Below are 18781 nucleotides of genomic sequence, written 5' to 3' on the forward strand. Positions count from 1 at the left end.
GAGAAGGGGCTAAATGCTTAGGTCCGGACAGTAGGATCTGGTTACTTGTTGCTAAAATTCCTCCTGAAAGGCTCTTGAAGAGAAATTGAGCCAGGTGCCACACTCTATGTAATTCAAGGGGAGACTCTGCCTCTAGTGGCAATGGGTCTGAGTCAGGTCTGAATGTTCCACTACTAACAAGAACAGGAACACAGCTCAAGCCCTTGTTCAGTGAGTACATCCAGCTGCCTGGCAGCTTTCTTGTTGCCTCCACGTCCCAGCAACTGACCCAGGTTAATGTGCCAGCATACTCACAGTTTAATGAGGTCCGGTCCAAACATTCTTATCACTAAGTAGCAGGTGGTCTTCAAGAACAGCTTTTCTAAGAAAAAATAAAGAAGAGGAAATAGATTATTTTTTATTCTGATGAACTTAACACATGAGTTAAAAATAATCATCTTTTACTAGGAATTGATGCTGAATGATTAATTTATCATTAATTCAAGTGATTAATTATAAGGGTTTAGGGGAAATGTTTCAGTTAATGTATTCATTAAAACATCATCTTAGGTTTATGTGAATGCCACTTTGTTTACCGTACATGATAAAATCATCAGTTTATTATAAAAAAACAAGTTAAATTTTTGGGTTTTATTTTCTTTTGTACAGCAAGGAATATATCTGGTGAAGATCTCCTTTGTTGAAATAAAAGAAACAGGACTCACTGTAAAGTAAATAATCTGAAATATAGCTTTGTTAAAAATACTCTTCTTTTGTGTTCATTTGGGAAAAAAGACTGCATTTCGGCTATTTAGTTTCTGCTGTTGGTATTCCAGAGATAGGAGACTGTCAAGACGCCTGCACTGCCATCTAGCCCAGAGAACACAGACACACAGACCCCAACACACACACACACACACACACACACACACACACACACACTAACAAGGCAATCTCCTTCCTCTCCATTGTGACAGTACAGGGATGCTCTGTGGATTGATCTTTACAATGAAATTTGTGAACCCTCTGGTCCTGTTTTTCCAGTTTGTGAGTCCACTGTGAAACCTTGGGAATTAGAACCTTAGCACGATTAAGACAAATGGGCTGTCTTGAGCAAAGATGGGAATCTCTCCCCGATGAGAATTTATCTTGTCATGCTTATCTCAAACTGGGTTACCCATACCTTGCTTGAAGGGTAGGGTAGTGAAAGAACAGGATAAATATGCAGAACTCTCTATGGTACTTCACTTTTACTCAATAGTAAATAATGTAAATATTTCTTTTGTATTAAAATAGATCTATTCATAGGGCTTTTTTTCCCTACAATAAAGTATGAACTTCAAACACATTGTGCTTTTGAAGTAGGAACTTAAAACTATATCCCCACATTGACCTTACAGAACCATGGGGGAATACTATGACATCTGTTGATAGCAAATTAGATAACTAGATGAGATGGACAAATTCCTAGAAAGACAGGGCTGCCAAAACTGGCTCAAGAATAAACAAACAATCTGGATAGATGTATAACAAGAGATTGAATTAGTAATCAAATGTTTCCCCCAAAGAAAAGCTCAGAACCAGATGGCTTCACTGGTGAATGGTACCAAATACCTAAAGAAAGCAACTGCATAGATTTTCTCCAAAAAAGATATACGAATGGCCAATGAGCACATGCTCAATCTCTTTAGCTATTAAGGAAATGCAAATCAAAACCACAACAAGATACCACTTCACACCCACTATGATACGCTGTAATAAAAATGACAGATAACAGCAGGTACTAATGTGGAGAAATTAGAATCTTCATACACTGCTGGTGGGAACATAATATGGTGCAGCCACCTTGGTTAATGGTCTGACAGTTCCTCAAATAGTTCAACATACAGTTGCCATATGATCCAACAAGTCCACTCACAGGTATATACCCAAAAGAACAAAAAATAGACATCCATACAAAAATTTGTACACGAATGTTACAAATAATAATGTAACATTATTTAAAATAGCCGAGAAGTGGAAACAATTCAACCCAAATGTCCATTCGTAAATGAATGAATAAGCGGGCTATATCCATGCAGTACAATATTATTCAGCTGTGAAGAGTAATGAAGCTCTGCTACATGCCACAACTTTGATGGACATTAAAAACATTATGCTAAGGGAAAGAAACATAATTGCATTTATATGAATTGTTCAGAAGAGGCAAGTGCATGGAGATAGAAAATAGATTAGTGGTTGCTTAGGTCTGGGGAGGACAGATATTTGGGGTGGTGACAGCTTAGAAGTGCGAGGGTCCTTTTCGGTATAATGAAAATGTTCTAAAATTCATTGTGGTGATGAATGTACATCTCTGGGAATATATTAAAAGCCATTGAGTTATACATTTTAAATGGGTGAATTGCATGGTAGGTGGATTATACCTCAATGTACCTGTTTTAAAATAAAAACATCTCCTCTTCCCGCTGGGTGCTCCTTTTCAGGGGAACTGCTGTGGACAGGGTCAAGAACCTCTGATGTCATAGGACTCAGAGACTGGATTTCAGCACCTGTCTGACCTTCAATTGTTTACCCTTCCTGGGTTTCAATTCCTTCATCTGAAAAATGTGGGAAAGGGATTCAGTCCCCTTCACTAGACCATCTAGGAACTTGGGAGAATTATGTAACGGACATTCAAAATTACATGAATTGGCAAAGCACTCTGCAAGTGAATTTCAAGTATGCCTAACGTAGCACTAGTTTAGCTGAGAGCTGGGCAATATTTTGCTCTTGCAGTACTGCTTGAAAGAGAAAATTTGCCTTCTTTCTGGTAAAATAAAAGATGTTGGGGTGTGTGTGTGTGTGTGTGTATTTTTAGAACCCTGTTTTGCTCAGGTTGAAATGAGTGGCTGCAAGTTTCTCCTTGCTCTCTGAGTAGGACCATCTGAATGATCCATTTCTTGAATGGATTCTGTGATCATTTCCCAGATGGATTCTGTGATGATTAAGAGTAAGGGGCTCCTGGAGCAATGGCTGGTTTGGAACATGAGATGGCCCCTTGACAGCTAAATTCTAGATCAGCACAGAAGGGTACAGAGTGGAGACATGCAAAGTCTCCAGAGCAAACCAGATAGAGCCCAGTCAGCATGATCAGATGTAACCTCACTGTTAGTGAAACAACCATGGAAAAGATAGTTGCTTACATATTGCTAGTCACCTATCTGATGTAAAATATATACAGTTAAACTATCTGTGACCAGGAAGGTACAAGAGCATTTAATTTCTACAGAGTCAGACTTGGAACAGCATACGAGAAAAAAAATGTGGCCATTCCCAAGGGCAAAAGAGGGTTAAAAAGGAGCAGTCATCATACATTAGATGGACACATGTGTTTGTAAATAAAACCCAGAACATTCTAGGTTGTAATTCACCTTCACATTTACCATGAAGAAGTTTCTCATAAGAACCTTTTGAGGGAGTGTTTATTCTTACCCTTGGTCTATAGGGAGGAACCTTAAGGTTTAGAGAGCTTAAGGCCCCAAATCAGAGATCTAGACATGGTTTAGTAAGAGATTAAATTTTTTACTCCAAAAGCCCATGTTATTTGTAGTGTGCATTTCAATGTAATTAGAACATTTTATTTGATACTTCATCTACTCCAGGTATGGCAGGTACTGTGACACACTAAGTACTGGTGAGAAATTTGAAGCATAGGGAGATTAAATGACCACACAGCTAGTTTGAGGCTCTGTTTTCTAGTTTGTCTGTAGATTTTCAGAATCTCCAGTATACGAGGAGAGTTTCCCTCTTCATTTTAAATCTACACGAGTTTTTAGCTATCATATTCCATGAATATAGGATTTTTGCATAGGTGACCCAAGAAAGTGAAGTTCTAGCAAGGGTCTCAGGGCATATGAGTCTGCTGACCCCTAGGGAGAATGATTCCATTAATCATTTTTCCATTAACAATTCTGAGATTCTTCCAAGGTGTTTACTAATGAAAGCCCGCAGCAAAAGCAGGTGAAACCGAAGGTCAGTAATGCTTTGCAGAATTAAAGAAAAAAAAAAATCATCTTCCCAGGCGAGGAAAGGCCAACGTGATTTACTGAGTGATTAGTCTCAAGAATGTTGCTTACATGCTTTCAGTCTGCTAATATTATGTCTTCTGAACTTGTTTTGCTTTGGAGGTAAAAGCAATACTATTTAAAAATAATTTTAAAAATAATACCTGTGTGTTGAAGTCCATAATTTCACTTCCTCTGTCTCCCATTCGCCTGGCTATGGTTCAGGCCCATTTTGATTTCAAGAAAGAGAAATCCTGAGCTAGGAGACAAACTATCTTTGTCACCCTCTACAATCTGCATGGCCATTCTGCGCCCTGGTTTCCACATCCGTAAGATGGCAACAGTAATGCCCACCATGACTTTACATATGTCAAATGAAAGAGCCTTTACTGAACTGAATACCTTATTTCTATCCAGAGGTAAAACACTAATTAATAAAATGAAAATAACCCCAAGCAGCATTCTTAATCCTTTGAAATTTCTTCAATTGAAAGGTAACCTACTGCAGAAAACTGAAATACCTACTTTGATTCCCTTGGTAAAGTGTCAACTTTTATTTTACCAGAATCTGACTTTCAGCCTCTCATTTACCTGAGCAGACTCTGAAATGTCCTGTGCTGAGTCAGAAGGAGCCCAGACCATACGCTGAAGACCAGCAATCTTGGTCCATGTTGTATTACAGTTCACTAGTACATTAGGCCAGTGTCATCTAGGAAGGAGGATTTTTACTGAGCCTTTCATCTTTGAACAACACAACTTTGCCTAAAAAGAAAATCAAACTCCAGGTACAAACAGTGATATGTGTCAGTGTGGTCTATTGCACAGAAATGACAGCCAATCAAAACAAATCTTAATGATAATTGTGAATGTTTTTCACTTTTTTCCTTTTTTTTTTGTGAAACGGTAATAATATTTTCCTCTTTTTTCTCTAATTCAGAGATATGAAAATACGAAGTAAGGTTTATAATAGATTGGGAACATCCAGTAATAGGGGGGTGGGTCAGTAAAATATGGGACATTTATATGGTAAAGAACTATAGAGTAATTAAGAGGCTTGACCTCAGTCTCCATGTTTTAACATAGATCTAGAGATCTCAAAAACATATTGTTGAGTGAAAAGCAGAAGTTGCAGAGCTATGCATTAATATGAAAGTAAAATCCCACATAGGGAGGATTCTGGAAAGATGGTGTTGGAGGCAGCAGAATTTTGGAATTTCTTTGAATTTCTACTTAAGGAGGGGGGAAAAAGAGCTCCCGGATAGAAGAACCCCAAATCCATGGACAATTGTTATAACAAAAGTAGGTATCTCCATGAACCCTCACATTGAGGCTAGGATAAACCACTCACAGCCACAAGACCTGTGGGTTATCAACGTCCATGTGGGAGAAAGCAAAGGGAAGCAATGGAATGCCAGAGAAACCTACGAATAGGGGAATCCCCAGATAGCCCATAGGTATTGCTTAGAAAGTGTGGTATTGCTTAGAAGGTATGGCAGGCCAATTAAAGAACAGCAGCTGAGACCGGGATGGGTTTGGCCCACTGTGACAGAGGAGTGCAAGTGGCTCAAGGTGGAAGGACTAAGGGGCTGGCCTGTCCAGGCATCTATAAATTGTAGAAACTGACCTGCCAGAGCTCCCTTCCAGGACAGCGTGCACACTGAGGAGAAACTGCTGGGTTTGGAAACAACACTGAGCCGGACAGAAGCAAAGGAAAGAGAAAATCCAGATAAAAGTGGGCAGGGGAACAGTCAGAAACTCTCTCAGCAAGCAAGCTGCTGTGTGTGTGTGTGTGTGTGTGTGTGTGTGTGTGTGTGTGTGTGAACACTACATAAGAACAAAAGAAAAAGTTCTGTACCCTGAACCACTTCTCTTTTTAAGAGTTTTGGAAAACTAATTTCACATAAAAATGAGCAACAGAAATGTATCTAGGTCAACTCCCATACAAAGTTATTATAAGAAAAAAAAAAAAGAATAAGGAACAGAATCACATCCCTATAGAAAGCAAAAGCATGCCAGAAAGTCAAGCCCAAAAAAGGATTAAAACATAACATAGTATTTTGAAATGAGCTAAGAAGCATTAATAAAATGTTATGTCATGAAAGAACACAGGAATCAGAATTAGAATAATTCAGACATGGAATAAAAGAACTCAAGGAAGAATACAAGATTATAAGAGAAATGTAGTCTAAATTAGAGTGAACAGAAGAGCTGAATACAATAGCTAATGTCTTAGGAAAAATACAAGGTGAAAAAGAGTAAAACTTTCAAGATAAAAAATACAGGGATAGAAAGTATTCAAGAGATAGGCAACATATAGAGGTTAGGCAAAGAAGATTCAAAATATGGATATTAGAAATCCCTGAAAAAGAAAGCCCATCAAGGAAACTGAACAAGTAAACAACTGTCCTGAAATTATAAAAAAAAATATACTTGAGAGCATACTGCATGCCTGACATCAACATACGACAACTAATACCAAGACACATTCTAGTTAGATGACTGAATTTTAGAGAAGAAAGGAAAAAGAAATCTTTGAATTTCTAGGCAAAAACAGCAAGTGACTTACAAGAAAAAGGGAATAAGATTATCAGTAGGCTTTTTAAAGACACATTTAAGATACTTAGGGAAAGAAATTGTGTGCCAAGGATTTATATATCCAGAAAAACAGCTGACTTTCAAGTGCAAAGGGCACAGACAGCTTGTTATTGACATGCAAGAATTCAGGGAATATTGTTCCCATGAGCCCTTCCTGAGGAATGAGCTTTGGACAACAACTCAGCTAGAGAGGCATCCTCATAAGGACTGGTGGTGAACATTGATCAAACAGTTGCTGATGGGACTGAGACAAAGTGAGGGGTGGGTAGGGAATGGGTATTGCGTGCAATAGCTGTATGCTCAGGTCATATAGTACAATGATTACAAAGGGTGGAGAAATGGGAAAAGTATATGCAAAAAACAATTTTAACTGCTCTCAATGATTATAAAATATATTAATGGTAGCAGTACTAGGATTGATCTTCTGAGACTGTTATATGTATAATGAGGGACAGGTGAATGAATAATTATATTTTATCCCTTTGTCCTTGAGAATTAGGACTTCAAGTGTGGAAAGAAGAAGATATATAGGTATGAAACAGAAGAGATTAAGAAGTAAATCCTGTCAAAAAAAAATCCTGTAGTCCTGAATTTGAAGTGTATGAACTCATTAGACATTTTGTCTTAAAATAATATGTGATATAGGTAAATGTATGTACATGTATATGTAAATATATGTTTTTTTTCTAGCATTGTCTACTGAAAAGAAAGACCAACTCAGTAGCAATGAACATTCCTATGCACCCAGACTGTGGTCTTAAAATACTATTTCCCACTAACGGAAACCAGAGCTTTTGAGAGAAATGACTGATTTCAAGCCTGGGGCTGGAAATGTACAAGACAGGGCTGGAACATCTTGTCATATCAATTAGCGAGGAAGCTATCAAAGATTACTGGGCTCATGTCAAAGGGACTCAGGAGCCAACCTGAAGAAGTTCCCACTGGGTCAAACATGAGACAATTTGAGTTACAAAAGGATAGTAATTGAAATAGACCAAAACTCATGAAATATGTATAAATTCAAGAGTTCATAATGATATTTTAAAGAAAAGTGATTGACTACTATGGGATCATAGAAAGACAATGAATTATTTGAAAACTCGCAAGTAGAGCAAAGGAATCAGGCATGTATCTGGCCCTTCCTACTATGAACAATACCATTAGTGACTGTGGGGAAAATGTCTCTAAAAATATGATGAGGATGAGGGAAAGTGTCTCGAATGTATTCCCACCACTAAATATAATATAAATGATATATTAGAATAGCACCATTTTGCAACTCCCCTTGAACTAATAGATCTGATTATTGAGCATCAACAGCTGCTAATATCGCAAAAAGAAAAAAGAGAAAATCACATTTAAGGGCCTCCCAGTGAAAGAAAACATTATCACTTATAGTCTTGCCAAAGAAATCAAACTGGAGTCTGATCAAGCCTCTGGATCTAGCTGCAAATTTTCAGGATATACAGAACACAGAGCAACATATTCAATCATACCACAGGGAAGCAATCAGCAAAATCCAGACTGTGGGAAACTCTACAGGGCAAATCCCACAATTAAATTACATGGCAAAGAAAGGGATGGAAAGAAAACTTGCAGATTAAAATAAACTTAAAAGACATATCAAAAATTTTAAACTATAGTGCAAGACTATAGTGCAGGGAATGTTCACTTGGATAACAAAACTATAAAGCAATGCAAAAAAATGATTACAGTAAAATTCAGGATGTTCCTTTAGGCAAAAGAAGTGATTTATGATGGGATGGGACTTCTAGAGTAGTTACCCATCTGTTCCTTCTTGACCTGGGCTATGTTTACCATGGTATTCGCCTTTTAATAACTGATAAAGCCATACATTTGTTCTGTGTGGCTTTCTATATTTTTGTTTTACCAAAAACAGGTTAAAAAATTACTCACTGAACAATACCATACATTGTTTATGGATTCATACAAGTGAATGTGAAAGTATAAAACTTGACAAGAACAATACCCATCAAGTTCATATGAATGGTTCCCTCTAAGGAGATGGGAGGAGAATGGGGGTGAGGGAAAGTCAGATTCTAATTTCATAAAAGAAAGATGATGTAAATATGTCAAAACCTTAGCAATGGTCACTCTGGGACATTGTAAACATGTGTGTTAGTGTAGTATTCTCTCTTGATCCTTAGTTTAAATTCCAGAAATTTAGCTTGTGAATGCATATTGTTACTGAATGCAATAAATCCTCCGAAAATGCTTTGGTGCTGTTGGCACAGCATGCTATGTAAACCCAAGACACAACGGCCATTAGTCTAGCTTCCTTACTTTGAAAAAAATTCATCCTTGGTGAATTTGTTTTTTAGCATTAAATGAATGACAATTTGACTTTCAAAGAAGTTTACGCATTGTGACTGTTCACCTAATAGTATTCTATAAGGGAAATAGAATCAATACTTTCTCAACTTTGTTGAGATTGAAAGAGAAAAACACAACTTGTGTATTTTTTGTACTTAATCATTTTTATTCATTCTAGAACATGGAGATAATTTTAAATTATGATTTAATCATCAAACATAATACCTACTCCTCCCCAATCTGTAAATTTGCTAAGTATGCTTTCTATTTCTTTTTAATTTAAATTTTAGGTAGTTAACATATAATGCATCTTGATTTCTGGAGTAGAATTCGGTGATTCATCACTTAAATACAACACCCAGTGCTTATCATAACAAGTGCCCTCCTTAATGCCCATCACCCATCTAGCCCATCCCCCACCCACCTCCCTCCATCAACCCTCAGTTTGTTCTCTTATCAATGGTCTCTTATGGCTTGTTTCCCTCTCTCCTTTTTTTCTTTTCTCCCTTCCCATATGTTCATCTGTTTTCTTTCTTAAATTCCACATAGTGAATGAGAGCATATGGTATTTGTTTTTCTCTGACTTATTTCACTTAGTATAAAACACTCTAACTCTAGGGGCACCTGGGTGGCTCAGATGGTTAAGCGTCTGCCTTCAGCTCAGGTCATGATCCTAGGGTCCCGGGATCGAGTCCCGCATCGGGCTCCCTGCTCCTTGGAAGCCTGCTTCTCCCTCTGCTTCTCTCTCTCTGTCTCTCATGAATAAATAAATAAAATCTTTAAAAAAAAACACTCTATCTGTGTCATTGCAAATGGCAAGATTTCATTCTTTTTGATGGCTAAGGAGTATTCCATTATATAAATACACACACACACACACACACGTACATATACACACCACATCTTCTTTATCCATTCATCAGTTGATGGACATTTGGGCTCTCTCCATAGTTTGGCTATTGTTGATAATGCTGCTATAAACTTTGGGGTGCATGTATCCCTTCGAATCTGTACTTGTGTATCCTTTGGGTAAATAGGAGTGCAATTGCTGGATCATAGGGTAGTTGCATTTTAACATTTTGAGGAACCTCCATGCTGTTCTCCAGAGTGGCTGCACCAGCTTGCATTCCCACCAACAGTGCAAGAGGGTTCCCGTTCTCTTCATCCTTGCCAACATCTGTTGTTTCTTGCATTATTAAGTTCAGCCATCCTGAGAGGTGTAATGGTTTTGATTTGTATTTCTCTGATGATGAGTGATGCTGAGCATCTTTTCATGTGTCTGTTAGCCATCTGGTTGTCTTTTTTGGCAAAGTGTCTATTCATGTCTTCTGCCCATTTCTTAACTGGGTTATTTGTTTTTTGGGTTTGAGTTTGACAAGTTCTTTATAGACTTTGGATACTAAACCTTTATTAGATATGTCATTTGCAAATATCTTCTCCCATTCCTTAGGCTGCCTTTTAGTTTTGTTGATTGTTTCCTTCACTGTGCAGAAGCTTTTTATCTTGATGAAGTCCCAATAGTTCATTTTTGCTTTTGTTTCCCTTGCCTGTGGTGATGTGTCTAGTAAGAAGTTGCTACAGCAGAGATCAAAGAGGTTGCACCCTGTGTTCTCTGGGATTTTGATGGTTTCCTGTCTCACATTTAGGTCTTTCATCCATTTTCAATTTATTTTTGTATATGGTGTCAGAAAGTGGTCCAGTTTTCCCAGCACCATTTCTTGAAAAGACCGTCTTTTTTCCATTGGATATTCTTTCCTGCTTTGTTGAAGATTAGTTGACCATAGAGTTGAGGGTCATTTCTGGGTTCTCTATTCTGTTCCATTGATCTATGTGTCTGTTTTTGTGCCAGGACCATATTGTCTTGATGACAACAGCTTTGTAATAGAGCTGGAAGTCCGGAATTGTGATGCCTCCAGTTTTTTCTTTTTCAGAATTGCTTTGGCTATTCGAGATCTTTTGTTCCATCCAAATTTTAGGATTGTTTGTTCTATCTCTGTGAAAAATGCTGGTCGTATTTTGATGGGGATTGCATTAAATGTGGAGATTGCTTTGGGTATTATAGACATTTTAACAATGTTTGCTCTTCTAATCCATGAGCATGGAATGCTTTTCCATTTCTTTGTGTCCTCTTCAATTTCTCTCATAAGTATTCTGTAGTTTTTGGAGTATAGATCTTTCACTTCTTTAGTTAGAGTTATTCCTAGGTATCTTATTGTTTTGGATGCAATTGCAAATGGAATTGATTCCGTGATTTCTTTTTCTGCTGCTTCGTTATTGGTGTATAGAAATGCAACAGATTTTTGCACACTGATTTTATATCCTGTGACATTAAATTCATGTATGAGTTCTAGTAATTTTTTGGTGGAGTCTTCCAGATTTTCTACATAGAGTATCATGTTGTCTGCAAATAGTGAAAGTCTGACTTCTTCCTTGCCCATTTGGATGCCTTTTATTTCTTTTTGTTATCTGATTGCTGAGGCTAAGATTTCCAGTACTATGTTAAATAGTAATGGTGAGAGTGGGCATCCTTGTCTTGTTCCTGACTTTAAGGGAAAGACTCTCAGTTTTTCCCCATTGAGGATAATGTTAGCTGTGGGTCTTTCATATATGATGTGGAGGTATGTTCCATCTATCCCTACTTTGTTGAGGTTTTTTTTTTTTGTTTGTTTTTGTTTTAATCAGGAAAGGATGTTGTATTTGTCAAACGCTTTTTCTGCATCCATTGACAGGATCATTTGGTTCTTTTCCTTCCTTTATTAATATGGTGTATCATGTTCATTTATTTGCAAATATTAAACCACCCCTGCAGCCCAGGACTAAATCCCACTTGATCATGGTGAATAATGCTTTTAATGTACAGTTGAATTTTATTTGCTAGTATTTTATTGAGAATTTTTGCATCCATGTTCATCAGGGATATTCGCCTATAATTTTCCTTTTTAGTGGGGTCTTTGTCTGGTTTTGGAATCAAGGTAATGTCGGCTTTGTATAATGAGTTTGGAAGTTTTCCTTCCATTTCTATTTTTTGGAACAGTTTGCAAAGAATAGGTATTAACTCTTCTTTAAATGTCTGGTAGAATTTCCCTGGGAAGCCATCCAGCCCAGGACTTTGTTCTTTTGGGAGATTTTTGATTACTGATTCAATTTCTTTGCTAATTATGGGTCTGTTCACATTTTCCATTTCTTCCTGTTTCAGTTTTGGTGGTTTGTAAGTTTCTAGGAATTTGTCCATTTTCTCCAGGTTGCCCAGTTCATTGGCATATAATTTTTCACAGTATTCTTATAATTGTATTTCCGTGGTATTGGTTGTGATCTCTCCTCTATCATTTGTGATTTTATCTTTCTTTTTTTTGATAAGTATGGCTTAATTTTATTCTTTAATTTTATTAATTCTGTTGAAGAACCAGCTCTTAGTTTCATTAATCCATTCTGCTGAGGTTTTTTTTGTTTGTTTGTTTCTATATCATTTATTTCTGCTCCAATCTTTATTATTTCCTTTCTGCTGGCTTTAGGCTTTATTTGCTGTTCCTTTTCTAGCTCCTTTAGGTGTGAGTTTAGGTTGTGTATTTGAGACTTTTTTTGCTTCTTGAGTAGGCCTCTCCTGCAATATACTTCCCTCTTAGGATTGCTTTGGCTGCATCCCAAAGATTTTGGGCTGTCGTGCTTTCATTTTCATTTGCTTCCATGTGTTTTTAAAATTCTTTAATTTCCTGGTTAACCCATTCATTTTTTAGTAGGTGTTCTTTAACCTCCACGTATTTGAGGTCTTTCTAAATTTTTCTTGTGGTTAATTTCCAGTTTCATAGCATTCGGTCCTGAAAATATGTATAGTATGATCTTGATCTTTTTATACTTGTTGAGGGCTGATTTGTGACCCAGGATGTGATTTATTCTGGAGAATGTTCCATGCACACTAGAGAAGAATAGGTATTCTGCTGCTTTAGGATGAAATGTTCTGAATGTATCTGTTAAGTCCATCTGGTCCAGTATGTCATTCAAAGCCATTGTTTCCTTATTGATTTTCTGCTTAGATGATCTATCCATTGCTGTAAGTGTGGTTAAAGTCCCCTAATATTATTGTATGATGATCAACAAGTTTCTTCATGTTTATTATTAATTTATTTATACATTTTAGTGCTCCCAAGTTGGGGGCATAAATACTTACAATTGTTAGATCGTTTTGAGGGACAGACCCATTAATTATGATATAATGCCTTCCTTCATCTCTTATTACAGTCTTTATTTTAAAATCTAGTTTGCTGATATAAATACGGCTACACCAGCTTTCTTTTGCCATCCATTAGCATGATAGATGGTTCTCCATCCCCTCACTTTCAATCTGCAGGTCTAAAATGTGTCTCTTCTAAGCAGCATGTAGATAGATCTTGTTTTTTCATCCATTCTGATACCCTATGTCTTTTGATTGGAGGACTTAGTCCAGTTACATTCAGAGTGATTATTGAGAGATATGAATTTAGTGCCAGTGTGGAACCTGTAGAGTTGGTGTTTCTGGTGATTCTCTCTGGTCCTTTCTAGTCTTTGTTGCCTTTGGCTTTTTTTTCCCTCCACTCAAAGAGTCTCCCTTAAAATTTTGTACAGGGCTTGTTTAGTGGTCACGAACTCCTTTAGGTTTTGTTTGTCTGGAAAACTCTTTATCTCTCCTTCTATTCTGAATGACAGCCTTGCCAGATGAAGAATTCTTGGATGCATATTTTTCCCATTCAGTACATTGAATATTTCCTTCCACTCCTTTCTGGCCTGCCAAGCCTCTGTGCAAACTCGATCCGTCTTCCTCCCTTGTAGGTTAAAGACCCTTTTCCCTTGTTGCTTTGGGGATTCTTTCCTTGTCTGTGTATTTTGTCAATTTGACTATGATATGCCTTGGTGATGGCTGGCTTTTATTGAATTTAATGGGAGTTCTCTGTGCTTTTTGGATTTTGATGTCTGTGTCCTTCCCCAGATTAGAGAAGTTTTCAGCTATAATTTGTTCAAATAAACCTTCTGCCCCTTTATCTCTCTTTTAATCATCTGGGACTTCCATGATACAAATGCCATTACGTTTTACTTAGTCACTGAATTCTCTAAGTCTACCTTCATGGTCTATTACCATTCTTTCCCTCTTCTTTTGGCTTCATTATTTTCCATAATTCTATCTTCTATATCACTGATTCACTCCCCTGCGTTGCCCATCCTCCTTTTTATGGCCTCTATTTGTGTTTGCATCTTGGTTGTAGCATTTTTAATTTCAGCCTGACTAGATTTTAGTTCTTTTATCTCTGTAGTAAGGGATTCTCTAGTGTCTTTTATACTTTGTTCAAAACCCAGTAGTATCCTTATAATCACTGTTTTAAATTCTAGTTCAGACATTTTATTTATATCTGTATTGATTAAATCCCTGGCCATGAGTTCTACCTTATGTTCTTTCTTTTGGGGTAAATCCCTCCATCTTGTCATTTTGTCCAGAAAAGAAAAAAGAGAAAAAAACAAAAACAAAATAAATAAAAACAGAGAAAAAGAGAAAAAAAAAAAAACCAAGAAAAACAAAACCACAGAACAAGAAAACCAAAAAAAAAAAAACCCCACAAAAACAAACAATAATAACCGCAAAAAACCCCCCAAAACCAAACTAGATCCTGGGTGTGCTTTGTTCTGCTTCTTAAAAGAATCTAGATCCCAAAATAAAAAATAAAATAAAATGAAATGACAGTAGACAAAAAAATAAAAAATATATATGAAAGGTATAGATAATTTAAAAAATTAATAATAAAATATTAAAAAAAGGAATTGGAAAATATAAGAAAATAAATGAAAAAATAATAAGAATAAAAGAAATGAATACAAGTAAAAAGGAAGCTCGATCCTATTTCCCCTAGAGCTGAAGCTATGCAGCACTCTATGGTCAATAAACTTGGTGGGAGCTAGTTGGTTATGCTGGTCTTCTGCGGGAGGGGCCTGCTGCACTGATTCTCAGGCCAACCTGTCTCAGCGGAAACACCTCCCCAGGACGCAGTGGGGTGAGGCTTGGTGTATGGGGCTCCGGCCTCCACTAGGTGGCGCTGTTTTTACTACCCGAATTTCAGCGCTGCTGGGCAGGATGAATAGCGCGGTGCCCTGCTCTCTAGCCTCAGAGCTGAAAGTTCACACCCCCTACTCTTCTGTGAGCCCTCACAGAAAAGCAAACTATCACCCTATTTGTGTCCCTGGTTTCTGTAAGAACCCTGTATTCACCCTGCCTGTGTTCGAGCCTTTTTATCTCAGGTGAGTAAGTTTCAAAACCAAATTTCAGGGTCGCCCGCCACTCAGACCACACTGTTCCTCTCGGGGAGGTTCTCCCTACGCTTGCCTGCCCCTCCCAGGAAAGCGGTCCCCAGACCGCCTGGCGGCTCACAGCTTATCGCAGAAAGCTGGCACCAAGACCCGCGGCTCTCTGCAGGCCTCTCCGCTCCTATGCCTGGGAACAGCGCCGCACCTTGGCGCCACCCATTCTTCCTGCGACCCAGGGGATCCTCAGACCACAGTCAGTCACTCTTGGGATTCTGCCCCTCTTCGCCACCTGGGCACCTTTAATCCAGGCTCGTCTCCCGTGGTAGGGAACTTAAAAGTTCCGATTTTGTGTTTCGCGGTTTCTAATACTTTGCAGTAGCCTCGGCAAGCAAGCTCCCTCCCGGCCACGGCGTCCACAGCTCTGTCTCCCGGCCCAGTGAATTTCCGCACCCCCTACCTTCCAAAAGGTGGTCGCTTTTCTCCTTGTAGACTTGCAGTTTTGTTCTCTCAGACCTCCGATTGACTTCTTGGGTGTTCAGAATAACTTGATAACTATCTAGCTGTGTTTGAGGGACAAAAGGAGCTCAGGGTCCTCCTACTCTGCCACCATCTTAACTCCTCCTTTAAATCATCAATCAGTTCCTTTTTTTTTGGAGGATGGATAAGATGATTTTATTGAGATCGGGTTCAAATCCGTGGAATGTTCCCAGATTATTTTCCCAGTTGGGGTTTTAAGATCATTTGTCTTCTCAGCCTAAACAAAGCTCTGTGTTGGTAAGGGCTGTGTGTCTGGGAATGTGCATGTGGTTAAATTAACATAAATCATTGAAAATTATCCATTTTTTCATTATTTTGACCTTCTTGGTACTTAAGGCAATGAATCCCAGTTGGGCAAATCCTTATAAATGTAACACATGAAACAAAAATTAGCCATTCTGCATATCACTCCCTAAATGTCCACAGCAATCTCATCCTGCCATGATGGAACATGAACGTCGGGAAACAAAACTGCCTTGAGTGGTTTTTGTGTATCTATGTATTTGTTTTAATTTCTATGAGCCTCATATCAACTCACATAAATAACTCAATCACATTCTTCTCCATAAGCAGGTGTAGGGTATAAACTCACTCAGGATGACTCAAGAATCAAACGAAGAAGCAGACCCACAGCTGCATGTCCCTTTCTGTATTTACCAGGCAAGTAGCTGCAGAGTCTCTCCATTGAGGCCTCCACCGTGGAGTTGTGAACTTGGGCAAGCTGTTCAATCACCGATACCACCGCCACACAGGCTGCAAAGGGGGGCAGAAGAACACATCAGCGGTGTCATAAAGAAAACCGCGCTGGAGGGCGAGGGGGAAGGAAGGGATACGTGTGTGTCCTTAGGAACACCAGCCTTTCCACAACACAGAACTTTTGTTTGCTAAGCCTTTTTAAAATCTGCCGTGTGCATTGAGGCACTGTGAGTTGTAGTGAAGTGTGAAGTATGCTAAGACGGTGTGTTTGAGGATCAGAAAGATTGGTTGTCAGTTCAGTTTTGCTACTTGGAAGCTATGTGACTTTGGGGAGGTAATTGAATCTTTGTTTATTTCTATTTTGATCACATGGGAGAAAGACATGGTATTTAAAGGAGATAGTGCAGAAATAAACCAGCCAGCACAGAGTAGAAGCTCAATAGACATTGGCTTCTTTCCTCTCTCCTTTTTGTAGTAGATGGCTTCATTGTGATAGGATCATTCCCACCCCATACCTGCTCAGCTGGGACCTAGGGTCAGTTTTTTAATTTTAGAAAAGTGGTGGAAATTGCTCAGCATTTGGAGTCAGAAGACCTGGTATTGAGTCCTGTCCTTGAATCTTGGACTCAGCATCCAGGCTTTCTAAGACTTGTTCTCCTCACTGCAAAGCAGGTAATAAGTTTCCTATAGGGCTGTTGTAATGATTAAGGGAGATAACAGTGCACCTGAATGTGCTTTTGAAATCATAACACTATTGTAAAATATCATTTACCTCCCAGCTATAAAGCACTCTGCTTGAAAGCATGTGACACAATATGTGTTTAGAAGGAACCTCAGATTAAATTAGAAATATATTCCTTCAGCTACCTTGATATATAAGTGCATAGGCCCAGAAATACTAGGCTGATACCCCTTAGAAATTTCTATCACCAGCCTTGATCTCCTGAATGCTCGGGGAAGCCCAAACCTCCTTTTTCCAAAGGGAGGGGATTCTTTCTTCTATACACAAAGGGTTGGTTGGCCAAAGATCAGTAAATCTGTGAGAGGAAATTGTTAGGCTTCCTTGAGATAAGAAGAGTGGCATTTATTAGCAGAGGTTGGTTTCTAAGGGGGCAAAATAAGGCTTATATCCCAAATGAAGAAGTTCCAGGGTGCCTGGCCCAGTAGCAATCTTGCTATTATCTATCTGCTCAAGGAGCTGGGAACCCAAATTTACAAGCAGTGTCATTAAAACCAGATTTCTACCAGGACCCCTTGAGGGAAGGTGGCTGATAACAGATGTGATAGTACAATTGAACATTTCTAGACAGATAAAGCTGGACTCATCTAATCTGAGACAGTGTGATCTTGAAAACCAGTCTTACTGTTCTGAGAGCACTGGGCACATTTATCAACATCAACTATCAAGGTTGATTAGATGTGCTTTTAACCTAATCCATGCATTGAGGATTTTATTACACACAATGAATTTAGTAGCTAATACTTATTAGCACTTTATGGTCTAAAAAGCATTTTCATATATATTTTGTTTTATTTTAAAAGACATTTCAAAAATACAGATGCAATGCAATCTCAGTTTAGAAAACAAAAAATACAGAATAGTGTAAACAAGATAAACATCCTTTAAATCACCCAGAGATAAACCAATTTCATTTTTATTTTAAAAATATAAAATATATTTAACGTATGTGAATATATTCAACATTTATAATACACTCTTATACCTTAATTTATGTCTCAGCCAATCACCTCTTAAGTTAGGTGGAACCAAATAAATTTTAATAACTGCAATGGAAAAACAATTATAAATAATTATATTGCAATGTGGTAAGAGGATGCAGTGTGGTATAGTTGAAAAGGGAGAGGAATTAAAAAATAAACTTGGATTCAAATACTGGATCAGTTAGTTACAAATAGTGCAGCTTGGAACAAGTTACCTACTCTTCTGGAACTTCATTTCTAAGAGTTTAGAGTTGGACCATAAGTTCATTGAGGGTGGGAATGACGTCTTAACTCTGACTTTGAGAATCTGATACAGGACCTGGTTTGGAGTCAGGTGACAGAGAGTTTTGCTGACTTGAAGCAAGCTGGCTGGAATGACATTTCAGTTGTCAGTTGCTGGGGGTCTCCATAGGAAGAGCATAACGGGTGCGCCTGAAGTTGTGTTCTGACTCGGTCATTCTCCCCAACAACGTTGCTTACTCTGTCTTGTTGCAGGGCATAATGCATGGCTATACTCATTCTGGCGTGAGACAGCCAGTGCTATCTCTTGAGTCAAATAGCAGATTCTGCAGCAAATAGTCATGACTTGCAGCTCAGGATCAAAGAAGGCA

At 38.2% G+C, this 18781-nt stretch overlaps 1 protein-coding gene across 3 annotated transcripts in view; it reads right to left on the reverse strand.

The window, feature by feature from the left end:
- Positions 1-18781, reverse strand: part of AOAH (acyloxyacyl hydrolase) — a 168364-nt gene that overhangs the window by 132929 nt on the left and 16654 nt on the right. For 2 of the 3 annotated variants that reach the window (XM_025873144.2, XM_073899076.1), the window contains exons 2-3: positions 16410-16505; positions 295-361 (exon numbers count right to left, since the gene is read on the reverse strand). In XM_025873144.2, coding sequence (XP_025728929.1) covers positions 295-361; positions 16410-16505 — 163 coding nt within the window. The remainder of the gene's footprint in view (positions 1-294; positions 362-16409; positions 16506-18781) is intronic. The other variant, XM_025873145.2, reaches the window with a different exon arrangement.

Source organism: Callorhinus ursinus, unplaced genomic scaffold, assembly GCF_003265705.2.
Source record: "Callorhinus ursinus isolate GAN/ISIS: 27379988/994484 unplaced genomic scaffold, GSC_fseal_2.0 scaffold12, whole genome shotgun sequence".
NCBI lineage: Eukaryota > Metazoa > Chordata > Mammalia > Carnivora > Otariidae > Callorhinus > Callorhinus ursinus.